The sequence below is a fragment of the Papio anubis genome, chromosome 3, assembly GCF_008728515.1.
Source record: "Papio anubis isolate 15944 chromosome 3, Panubis1.0, whole genome shotgun sequence".
In the NCBI taxonomy this organism is placed as follows: Eukaryota; Metazoa; Chordata; class Mammalia; order Primates; family Cercopithecidae; genus Papio; species Papio anubis.
In genome coordinates, this window is record NC_044978.1 from 181,868,808 (window position 1) to 181,881,378 (window position 12,571).

Here is a 12,571-nt window from a genome sequence, read left to right on the forward strand (position 1 = left end):
TCTCACTTGCTCGCCCAGGCTGAAGGGCAGTGGCACAATCTCAGCTCACTGTAGATTCAACCTTCCAGGCTCCATTTATCCTCCCACCTCCACCTCGCAAGTAACTGGGACTATAGTTGTGCACCACCGCACCTAGCTCATTTCTGTACAGACAGCGTTTTGCCATGGTGCCCATGCTGGTCTCAAACTCCTGGTCTCAAGCAATCTACCTGCCTGAGCTTCCTGAAGTGCTGGGACTACAGGTAAGAGCCACCACACCTGGACTGATTTTATTTCATTTTTATTTTTATTTTTTGAGACGAAGTCTCACTTTGTTGCCCAGGCTGGAGTGCAGTGGCGTGATCACCGCTCAATGCAACCTCCGCCACCCAGGTTCAAGTGATTCTCCCACCTCAGCCTCCCGAGTAGCTGGGATTACAGGTGCCCGCCACCACAACGGGCTAATTTTTGTATTTTTAGTAGAGACAGGGTTTCTCCATGTTGGCCAGGCTGGTCTCGAACTCCTGAGACCACCGGATCAGAGCCACCGGGCCCTGACTATTTTAGTTATTTTAAAATGTACAATCAGGCCCGGTGCAGTGGCTCACACCTGTAATCCCAGCACTTTGAGAGGCCGAGGCAGGCGGATCACCTGAGGTCAGGAGTTTGAGACCAGCCCAAAGTTTGCTTGAACCTGGAAGGCGGAGGCTGCAGTGAGCCAAGATCGTGCCACTGCACTCCAGCCTGGATGAAAAAGCAAGACTCTGTCTAAAAATTAAAATAAAATAAAATAAAATAAGTAAAAGAGTGTAACTGGATTGTTTGTAACACAAAGGATAAATGCTTGAGGGGATGGATAGCCAACTTTCCACGATGTGATTATGTATCATATACCTGTATCAAAATATCTCATATACCTCATAAATATACACACTTACATGTACCTACAAAATATGTGTACCTATAAAAATTTAAAATTTAAGACATTTCTAAAAAAGAAAACCAGGGCTCACCTTTTTAATTTCTTTATAGAGCTCGAGCTGTAACCTTGGAAGATTAGAATCCATCAAAGCCTACAACAAAACACAAGAGATTTATTTATGGAAGACACATCCCATCATCAGCTCTAAAACGAGCTAAAAGGAAACTAAGATTTCAATTTTGGGGCAAAGCAAAACATAACAGCAACTAAATTAAGAACATATTCATTACGAAAGAAAGAAGCAAATATATGCAGGAAGTTACTGAATAAACTAGATACAGGTCATTCACTTAAACAGAAAAATGGAAAGAAAAACAATTTAACTTTCACTATCATCAAATACTATATAACATCAAAATTAAAATGGGAGATGGTTCAAATATAATAAATCCTGGCTGGCGGGGTGGCTCATGCCTGTAATCCCAGCACTTTGGAAGGCTGAGGCAGGAAGATCACCTGAGGTTAGGAGTTTGAGACCAGCCTGATCAACATGGAAAAACGCCGTCTCTACTAAAAAATACAAAAATTATCGGGCGTGGTGGTGGGGTGCCTGTAATCCCAGCTACTCAAGAGGCTGAGACAGGAGAACTGCTTGAACCCAGGAGGCGGAGGTTGCGGTGAGCCAAGATCACACCATTGCACTCCAGCCTGGGCAACAAGAGCAAAACTCCATCTCAAAAAAAAAAAAAAATTATATGTATATAATTTTTATTTTTGTATATAAATCCTAAAGCCCCTGGAGTAAATCTTCAGTCTTCACTAGCAGAACATTCTGTTGGATGACACAGGCTCAGATGGTGCCCTGGAATCTGCAGGGTCCCAGGCACTGTGGGTGTACTTAGAAAACCACAGACCCGCACTCTGGCCCAGAACACTCTCCAGGCCGAGTCCCGCATGCTTTCTGCAAGTGTGGCCCCTCCTCACTGTCAGGTATGCCCATGGTGCCCTGCCCCCCTGCCCCAGAGCCCACAGCCAGGGGGGGCCCCATGTTCCTCACAGCACATCTCTCAACCCTCCTTGCTCACTTGTGAGGCTAAACCAGAAATTATGTCCACATGGTCAACTTCAAGCCAGTAACGATGCTAACGGCACAAAGTCCACATTAGAGAAGGGTTTCTCAAGCCAGGGGACAGGACAGGGAAGACTCTGGTGCCCCACTCTCACCCATGGGAGCCTTCTCTTCCAAATGCTTGCCCACCCAAGAGGGAGGAAGCTGTGCCAAACATCAGTCGATGATCTCTTTGACCGTGGCATGGGCAGTCGATATAAATGGACTGAGGTGTATCTTAGTAAAACCTGTGGGTTAACCTACTGGGTCAGCAAGCTTGAAAATCAAAACCAGGGCCGGGCACGGTGGCTCAAGCCTGTAATCCCAGCACTTTGGGAGGCCGAGACGGGTGGATCACGAGGTCAGGAGATCGAGACCATCCTGGCTAACACGGTGAAACCCCGTCTCTACTAAAAAAATACAAAAAACTAGCACAGGAAGGGCTGGTGAGCACTGTAGTCAACCCTTTCAGGAGGGCTAGGCAGGAAGAATCGTGAACCGGGGCCGGGCTTGCAGTGAGCTGAGATCTGGCGGCACTGCCTCCAGCCTGAAGACAGGCGAGACTCCTAAAAATCAAAAGCCAGGCGGGTGGTGGCTCAAGCCTGTAATCCTTTGGGAGGCAGTAAGATTGGTCTGAGGTCAGGTGGGGTTGTCTAAAGCTAACCATGGTGAGGCTCGTCTCTAAAATACAAAAACAGCAGAGGCGTGGTGTGGAAGCCCTGAAATCGCCCAGCCGGAGCTGAGGAGAATGAAGTGAACCGAGTGGAGCTTGCAGTGGGCAGTCCCTTTTCCGCTCCAGCCTGGAAGCTGAAGCAGAACTCAAATCAAAAGAGCCCGGGCCCGGCGGTGAAATAACCTGCTCCCAGCACTGGGAGGCAGTAGGTGGATCTGAGGTCGGAGATGAGACTATCCGCAGTACCCATGGTGAAACCCGTCTACTAAAATAAAAAAGCAACCCAGAGCGTGGTGAGCTGCAGTCTCATGCGGGAGGCTGGCCGGGAGGAATGGCGACAGAGCTGGGAATGGACTTTACACCAGGCAGGGGATCAGGCCACTGCACTCCAGCCTGGGAGCACAGCGAGACTCCGTCTCAAAAAAAAAAAAAAAAAAAAAGAAAATCAAAACCAGATCACGTTCTGGGAAATTCTGAGGGGTAATAACATCTCAGAAATGTTTAAATCCTGATCCTGCTGTTGAAGTTTGTACTGAAAGTCCTTAAATAAGCAAAGCGAATTGGACATTTATTTAAACATTACTTCTTAAATAAAACTAGAAGCCTTATCAAACCTTGATTTAGCTTTACAAATGTTTTGTAAACAAATACCAAGTTTATTTTATAAGAGAAAACTAAAACTCGGCCCCTCCTAAAAGCAGGGAATGGGCTCTCACAATCTACGCCAGTTGCTGGGTGATGGCGGCGCGCCGCTGGCCTCTTCTCTCTTGCCCCTGCTTCCGCAGACACACAGGTGGCTGCCTCTCCTCACAGCCCTGCCACCATCCTGGCTCAAGGCCCTGCACTCCTGCTGGGCCCACTCACTCCCACCTAGACTCCCTCCCACCTCTGTCCTCCTCTATCCCACGTCCTTACCAGGTCACTCTTCCTAAATGATACACTCCCCTGACCACATCAAAAGTCTTCAAGAGCCCCTAATTCTCCACCCAACAAGGTACAACCCCTTGACCTGACCCTCAGGGTGTCCCACTCTCTGGCAGCATAAGATGGGTTCCCCCTCCTCTCAGCCTCCACAGCTTCCTGGCACCCCTCGAACCAAGAGGCGGTGATGATTAAGAAGGTCTCCAATCTACCCTTTCACCTATTGGCTACTGTCTCCAGGAAGCCTTCCCTGCCTCCCTAGACAGAAATTACTTCAGCCTCCTGACGGTGGTGATTTGTCAGTGCCGCACAGAACGGAGACTTTATGCCACATATGAAGTTCTTGCTGGACATACATGCTTCACCGCCTGAGACTAACCTACTTGAGGGAGGCATGCTGCCAGGCTATGTCAGATACCCAGTGCATTTCTCTACATTTTCTTGGGCTACGTAGAACCTGGTTCTCACCATACACACACAGCCACACTCATGAGAAGACAAAGTCTAGGACCTGAAGGCTAAGTGACCATGCCTGGGCTCCCTACACCTGGCCTGGGGTCACACGTGCTCTCCCACGCCTGCCCCTCCTCTGCCACAGTGAGAGCAAACCTAGCCCGATCCTGATCCCACTGCCAGCCCACTGGGCCTGGCAACTGCATCATCTGAGGAAGCAGCAGTCTGAGAGCAGCCAAACCCTGCTGCACCAAACTTAAGCAGAAGGGAGAAATGGCTGGAAACAAAGAAGAGGAAATGGGAAAGAAGCAAGGAGACAACCAGGAAGAGCACCTGAGACCTAAAACCACAACCCAGGGCCATGGCCTACAGCCCTCAGACACACCAAGCCACTGTGTCCAGCAATCCCTAGAAAAAGATGAAGGAGGTTTAAAAAAGAACAATACGGGCCGGGCGCGGTGGCTCAAGCCTGTAATCCCAGCACTTTGGGAGGCCGAGGCGGGTGGATCACGAGGTCAGGAGATCGAGACCATCCTGGCTAACATGGTGAAACCCCGTCTCTACTAAAAATACAAAAAACTAGCCGGGCGTGGTGGCGGGCGCCTGTAGTCCCAGCTACTCGGAGGCTGAGGCAGGAGAATGGCGTGAACCTGGGAGGCGGAGCTTGCAGTGAGCCGAGATCGCGCCACTGCACTCCAGCCTGGGTGACACAGCGCGAGACTCCGTCTCAAAAAAAAAAAAAAGAACAATACTTACACGTTAAATGACCAATATTAGAAGAGTTTCTGGTCATATTGTTCTCTCTGCCCTCTTAACGTCCCATTTGCCATGAACCAAGGCAACCTGGGATAGTCCTCTTTTTAGATTTTCTGACTCTGAGGATCAAATATCAAGAACTGAAACATCAAGGGCCAGGCACAGTGGCTCACACCTGTGATCCCGGCACTTTGTGAAACCAAGGAGGGAGGATTACTTGAGCCCAGGTGTTCAAGACCAGCCTGGGCAACCTGGCGAGATCCCATATCTACAAATAATTTTTAAAATTAGCTGGGCATGGTGGTGCACGCCTGTAGTCCCAGCTACTCAAGAAGCCAGGCCAGGATGATAGCTTGAGCCCAGTAGCTCAAGGCTGCAGTGAGCCGTGATCAGCCACTGCACTCCAGCCTGGCTGACTGAGCAAGACCCTGTCTCATCCAAAAAAGACTGCCGTGGTCCTGCCAGTGGGAATAACAGAAGCAGGCAAGGATATTTAGGCCTGTGGAAAAGCAAGCTTAACTGAAAGCAGGCCCTAAATACGCTATGGGATGCCATCCACAGGCAAGTGGTGCCAACGACCAGCAGGCACGGAGAACAAGGTGAAACTGATACAGGTCACCGCATGAGTGAGATGCGAGCAAAGCAGGAATTGCAAGCAGAGAGAGAAGACAGTGACCACTCTAGGGACAAGAGAGGGAGCTAGAATCCCAAGACTCCAGAGAAGCCAGCGTCCTGCCCACAGAAAGCGTGATGAGCCAAACAACAAAGTGCTGGCCACAAAGGAAAGATTCCCTGGGCAAAAGGATAGCATGGAATCCATGTGATAGAAAAAGAGAAGCAGTGCCACACCCATCAATCTTGCTGCATAAGAGTGTAAGGATGTCATGATTAATAAGAATACTTCTTACCACTTTGAGGATCCGGTAGTGGCAATTAGTGCATTTAATCCTCACACAGACACACACTCATACGCATGCCACAAAAACTTTGAGCCCATTTTATAGTTAAGAAAACTGAGACTCATAGAAATGTGGGCATAGCTCTGGCTTCTCTGGTACCTGTAGTGACATTTTCCCAGGAGCATCCAGTGGCCACCATCGGTTCCCTTCATTGACCTAGGCACCATGCAGGCACAAGGGTCAACACAGTTCCTTCTGACCAGGCAGGTGTGGCAAGCAATGCGGGCAGATACCAGAGCACCTCCAAACCACACACCAGAAAGGAAAAAAATGCAGACATCCTCAGGGGCTCAAAACAGAAGAACACTCAACGATGGCTTCTTCTCTTAGCCTACAACAATGATATTTCTGAGAACACCATCCACACGGCTCTTACTTTGATAACTTTGTTGAGGCATTCATCAGCCACCATTCTGACATCCGACTCTGCGTCATCACTGCACAGCAGAAAAAGTTCCATAGCGATGCCCAGAAGTTTCTGAAATTCTGGAGAATTTCTAAGCAAAAAAGAAGAGAAACTGTCAAGAGGAGCTTAAGGTGACATGACAATGAAATGTAATGAGGTATCCGGTGTCCTGCACGGAATTCTGGAACAGAAAAAGGACATTACATAGAAATTAAGAAAATCTGAATAAAGTCTGCACTTTAGTTAACAGCATGTCGATACTGATTCATTAAACATGAAAATGTCTCACACTAAATTAAGATAGGTAACTGGATGTAGGGTATATGAAAACTCTCTACCCTAATTTTTTTCTATAAACCTAAAACTATTCCAAAATAAAGTTTATTTTTTAAAAAAGAAGAGATTGTACTTGTAAGGCAATTCTCATTTTTTCTTTTTAAATTTTCGTTTGAAAACTTCAGATACTTCAATCCCAGAAAACCCGCTGCTCTCTGTCAAAAGTTTACTTTTACTCTTAACCTACGATATTCTTGGAACCTTGAAAATCAGTTCAGCAGTCTATCTCTCTTGCCCCTTTTTAATTTCGCTTTCAGTCTGGGCCAAAGTATAACTGTATTTCACCCTAAGATGCCAGGTGATCATGGTCACATTGTGTTGTTGTTGTGTTAGATGAACTATCAAAGAGTCACAAAACCTGGAGTTTGTTTACTATTCGTAAACGATTTGTAAATGTTTCATTGAGAGAAGCTGTTCAGGCCATCATGCTCCAACTGTCTAAACAAAGCCAAGAGAGCTGAACAGATGAGCCACGTCCTTGAAACGACTTCACAGCATTCGGAAGCATCCAAACCAGCAACACAAGGATGTTCTTGAAGTAAGCCCAAGAACAGCAAATCCCAGTAATACGGGGGATGTGCTATTTTTGAAGCATCAAAATGAGATTGCTCTTTCATGATCTCAATCTAACTTACTCTGAAACCAAATCTCTTTTTCTCTTTATCTCTAGGTAAAAATTGCAAACAACGGTCGGAAGACAGCCATGAGCCTAAGAGGCACCAAAGGTCCACATCAGTAACGATCAACAAACTTACAAAAGCACAAAACAAAACGTGCCACTTAGCAGTATTTCAGACTTATCTATGTGGAATACAGCCCTGAATGACCAACGGAGGAAAGGTCTTTGAAACGCTAGATCATTCCAACACTGCGCTCCAAAGCAGTACTGTCAACAGAAACAGAATGTAAGCCACACTTTTCTATTTCCCAGCTGACACATCAAAAGTAAAAAGAAAACAGCCAAGATTTTCATAATATTTCATTTAACCCAATACACCCAAAGTATTATTTCAACATGTAATTAATGTGAAGAAATGATTAAGATACATAACAACATTTTTTACAGCACATCTCAATTCAGACACTAAATTTTCATCAGAAAACCTTTACTTGTGATTAGCCTTCATAAAATTCAGTTGAAAAAGTTCATATACCATTTCCAACCACACTTAAAAGTTTTCCAGTAACTAAATATTGATTTTTACATTTAAGTTTAATAAAATAGATATAGGGCTAATCAGTTTATTTCTTCTTGAGAGAGCTTTAATAGTTTGTGTGTCTTTCAAGGAATTTATCCATTTCATCTATAAGTTATCAAATTTATTGGCATAAAGTTGTTCATAATATTCCCATATAGTCCTTTTTATTATTATTATTTTTTGAGACGGAGTCTCACTCTGTCACCCAGGCTGGAGCGCAATGGCACCATCTCAGCTCACCGCAACCTCTGCCTCTCAGGTTCAAGCAATTCTCCTGCCTCAGCCTCCCGAGTAGCTGAGACTACAGGCGCACGGCACCACGACCAGCTAATTTTTGTATTTTTAGTAGAGACGGAGTTTCACCATGTTGGGCAGGCTGGTCTCAAACTCCTGACCTCAGGTGATCTGTCCACCTCGGCCTCCCAAAGTGCTGGGATTACAGGCGTGAGCCACCGCACCTGCCTCATATAGCCCTTTTAATATCTATATAATCTATACTACTGTCATCTCCCTCATTCCTGATATTGATAATTTGTGACTTCACTTTTTTTCCTATCAGTCTCACCAATTTATTGATGTTCTTGATGAACTAGCTTTTGGTTTTATTGGTTTTCTATGTATTTTTGTTTTCTATTTTACTGACTTCTGCTCTTATCTCTATGATGTCCATCCTTCTAGTAACTGTTTTTGTTTTTGAGACAGGGTCTCATTCTGTTGCCCAGGGTGGAGCGCAGTGGCACAATCACAGTTCACTGCAGCCTCAACCTCCCAGGCTCAAGCAATCTTCCCACCTTAGACTCCTGGTTAGCTGGGACTACAGGCACATGCCACCACACCTGGCTAATTTTCTGTGTTTTTTTGTAGATATGGAGTCTCCCTATGCTGCCCAGGCTGGTCTTGAACTGCCAGTCTCAAACAATCCGCCTGCCTCGGCCTCCCAAAGTGGCAGAATTGCAGGCATGAGCCACTGTACCTGGCCCTTCTGGTAACTCTGGATTCCATTTGCTTGTCATTTTCAAGTTTCCCAAGGTAGAAGCTGAGGTCATTGATTTGAAATCTTTCTTTACTAAAACAGGCATTTAATGCTAGAAATTTCCCTTTACTATACTATAACAGCACCCCACCAGTATAGACATCTATTGTTTTCATATCAGTCAATCCAAAAGACTTTCAGTTTTCCCTTTTGACTTCACTTCTGACCCATGGGCCACTTAGAAATGAGTTTTTCCACATATCTGAGGCTTTTCCAGGTTATCTTCCTATAATATATTCCAACTTAATGATACTGAGGTCGGAAAACATACTCTGAATAATTTGAATGCGTTTAATTTAGAGACTTGTTTTATGGCCCAGCATCTGCTCTATCTTGGCAGACATTCTGTGAGCACTTGAGAGAGTGTCTCTTCTGCTGGTGCCGGGTGGAGTGTCCTGTAAATGCCAATCAGGTTGCATAGGGACAGTGTTGTTCAAGTGTTCTAGATCCAGATATTATGGCTACGTGTTCTACAAATCATTGAGAGAAGCTACTGAAATCTCTATCACTGTGGATTTGTCTGTGTCTACTCGTAGTTGTCAGGCTTTGCTTTGTGTATTTTAGCTCTGTAGTCAGGTGCATAAACATTTCAGCTTGTTATGCGGGGCTGATGAACGAATCCCCTCCGTTATTATGAAACGACCATCTCATCCTAGGCAATAGCCTTTGCTCTGAAATCCACTTTGTCTGATATTAACAGAAGCAGTCTAGCTTGCATCTAATTCTTGTAAGCACAGTGAACTTTCTGTTCTGTTACTTGTAGGCTATTTTTGCCTTTACATTTAGAATATGTTTCTTGCAGGCAGCAGCATATACTGGGTCTTACTTTTCCATTCAATCTGAAAAATCTCTTTTACATTTAATGTCCTTTTTGACATAACTAGGTTTAACTCTACCATCAAGCTCTTTCTTTCCTTTATTTGCCTCTTCCCCTATTTCTGGCTTCTTTGGGATTCACTATTTTTATAATTCTAATCTCCTTTTTTGGTTCATTAGCTGTAACTCCTTGTTGTGCTTTTAGTTGTTGCTTAATCATTTATACTATGTACCTTTATCACAATCTATCTTAATGATATTATGCCATTTCACATGCAGCATAAATTAGTTTCCTGCAGCTGCTGTAACAAATTACCACAAATTGTGTGGCTTAAAACAAACAAACAAAAAATTTATTCTTTCACAGTTTCAGAGACCAGAGTCCAAAATTAGTATCAGTGAGCTGAAATTAAGGAACTGGCAGCACCACGTTCCCTCTGGAGTAGGCTCTAAAGGAGAATTGCTCCTACCTCTTCCAGCTCTGGTGGCTACTGCATTCCTTGGTCTATAGCTTCATCACTCCAATTTTCAAGGCCAGCACCTTCAAATCTTTCTGTTCTATCTTCACATGGCCTTCTCTGTGTATGTAAAATCTCCCTCTGCCTCCTTTGCATACACGTGATTGCATTTAGTGCCTACCCAAATCATCCAAGACAGCCCCCTCATCTCAAGATCCTGAATTTAATCACACCATGAAACCATTTTCCTTATAAAGTAATATTTACAGGTTCCAGGGATTAGGACTCGGTACCTTTTGGGAAAAGACGGGAACATTATTCTGTCCAGCACAAATACATGTCAATTTCTGCTCTTCCAGCCTTTATGCTATTGTTATACAATTCACTTCTACATGTTATAAACACTGAAATATATTATTTTTGTTGCAAACAATTAATTTAATTAATCTCTTTTTAATATTAGGCGGGGTCAGAGTAACGAAACTTAGTCTGGGGCTAGGCAGGCAAACCCTTCTGAGTACTCTACCTGCTGCTCTACGAGAGCTGAGGTTTTCCACTCCGACTTGTGTGATTAGAAATTCTTCTCGGCCCTGTGTGAGTTTCAGCAATTGTTCCTCCTAATCCTTTTAAGTGGTTCTACCTGCAGCCCTGGGTCATTTCCTCACGAGCATGTGCTCATCATTACTCAGCTACACACATGAGAGGGTACTGAGAGGGTACCGTGCAGTTCTCTGGCGTTCCCGCTGCAGCTCTCTTCCCTGGTATTCTTCCATACGGGCTGTAGCCGCCTTGCATCTCTGGACTCCCAGCTCTGCCTCCTCAACCCAGCAAACCACTGGCTCAGCCTCAGTTTCCTGTCAGTTTTCCCTCTTGCCATGGCCAGGCAGCAATGTAAGGAAATTGTAGGGCTCTCCACATTAATTTTCCTGTGATAACTACTCTTCTTTGCCTAATGCCCAATAACTTGAAAACCCACTGTTATATATATTTTATCCACTTTCAACTATTTCAAGGCAAGAAGATAAATGCTGTCCTTGTTATTCTATCTTAGCTAGAAGCAAAAATCTTTCATTATTTTTTAACTGAATTTTTTAACACATTGTTAATATATTTTCCAGTCACAAATATAAATATCTATTGATCAGAAGTGGTGGCTCATGCCTGTAATCTCAGTGCTTTGGGAGGCCAAGGCGGGAGGATCGCTTGGGCCCAGGAATTCTAGACCAGCCTGGGCAACATAGCAAGATCCCATCTATAAAACATTTAAAACTTAGCCAGGTATAGCAGCACTGCCTAAAGTCCCCCAGGTACTCAAAAGGCTGAGGCAGAAGGATCACTTGCACCCAGGAGTTCAGGCTGCAGTGGGCTATGATTGTGCAACTGCATTCAGCCTGGGTGACAGAGTAAGACCCTGTCTCTAAAAAAAAATTTTTTTAATAAAAAGTAAACAAGAAAAAAAAGTCTATGAATGTTAACTAACACTCTCTTGTATAAATGTATCTGGCCAGGTGCAGTGGCTCACGCCTCTAATCCTGACACTTTGGGAGGCCGAGGGGGATGGATCACAAAGTCAGGAGTTCGAGACCAGTCTGGTCAACACAGTGAAACCCCATCTCTACTAAAAATACAAAAAAGTAGCTGGGTGTGGAGGTGTGAGCCTGTATTCCAGGCTACTCGGGAGGCTGAGGCAGGAGAATCATGTGAACCCAGGAGGCGGAGGTTGCAGTGAGCTGAGATCACACCATCGCACTCCAGCCCAGGCAACAGTGCAAGACTCTGTCTCAATAAATAAATAAATAAATGTATCTTAATTTTTCAATCCCCCTTTTAGTGGTAAGCTATTAAGGTTATTTTTAATTTTCTAATGGGATGAACAGCACTGCACCAATATCATTACACACTTTCCTAGGGTAAGCGCCCTAGGTCAGACACATAATAATCTAAAGCTTTATGTTTTCCCAAATTGCCTTCTTAGAAGGTTGTATCACCTCTGACAAAAATCTGCATATTCTTAATGTTTGCCAAGTTGACCCATAAAAAAGGTTCTTATTTTTGTTTTAGTCTCAGTCTACTGATTACTGGGGTCCTAATCAGCTTGAGTTGCTATAACAAAATACTACATATAGACTAGGTGTTTTAAACAACAGGCACTTACTCATCACAGTTCTGGAGGCTGGGAGTTGGAGAACAAGGTGCCAACGGGTTGACAGTCTTTTCTTAATGATTTATAATTGCTCTTTACATAGGCTAGTAACCTTTGATCTACATGCTGTCAATACTTTCCCCAAGTTCAATTTACTTTCAATTTTGTTGAAGGTGCATTTTGACATATTGAACTATATTCCAGTCAAAACAGTTTTTTCCTTTATAATGTTAGCCTTCCTCAAACTAAGATTACATTTTTTGAAGAAAGTATTTCATTTTTTCACATTTAGGTAATTAATCAGAATTTTATGCTTGTTTGCAGTATGAGGTAGAGATATAATGTTGTCCCAAAGTCAGAGAAATGTATCATTTCCCTCATTTCCCTACTAATACAAATGTTACACCCA

The 12,571-nt window shown here is 44.2% G+C and overlaps 1 protein-coding gene across 1 annotated transcript in view; it reads right to left on the bottom strand.

The window, feature by feature from the left end:
- The window catches only part of HTT (huntingtin), a 162,453-nt gene that overhangs the window by 131,793 nt on the left and 18,089 nt on the right, over positions 1–12,571 (bottom strand). The window contains exons 3-4 of the mRNA XM_021938205.2: positions 6,148–6,268; positions 993–1,052 (exon numbers count right to left, since the gene is read on the bottom strand). Of these exons, the coding sequence (XP_021793897.2) occupies positions 993–1,052; positions 6,148–6,268 (181 nt within the window). The remainder of the gene's footprint in view (positions 1–992; positions 1,053–6,147; positions 6,269–12,571) is intronic.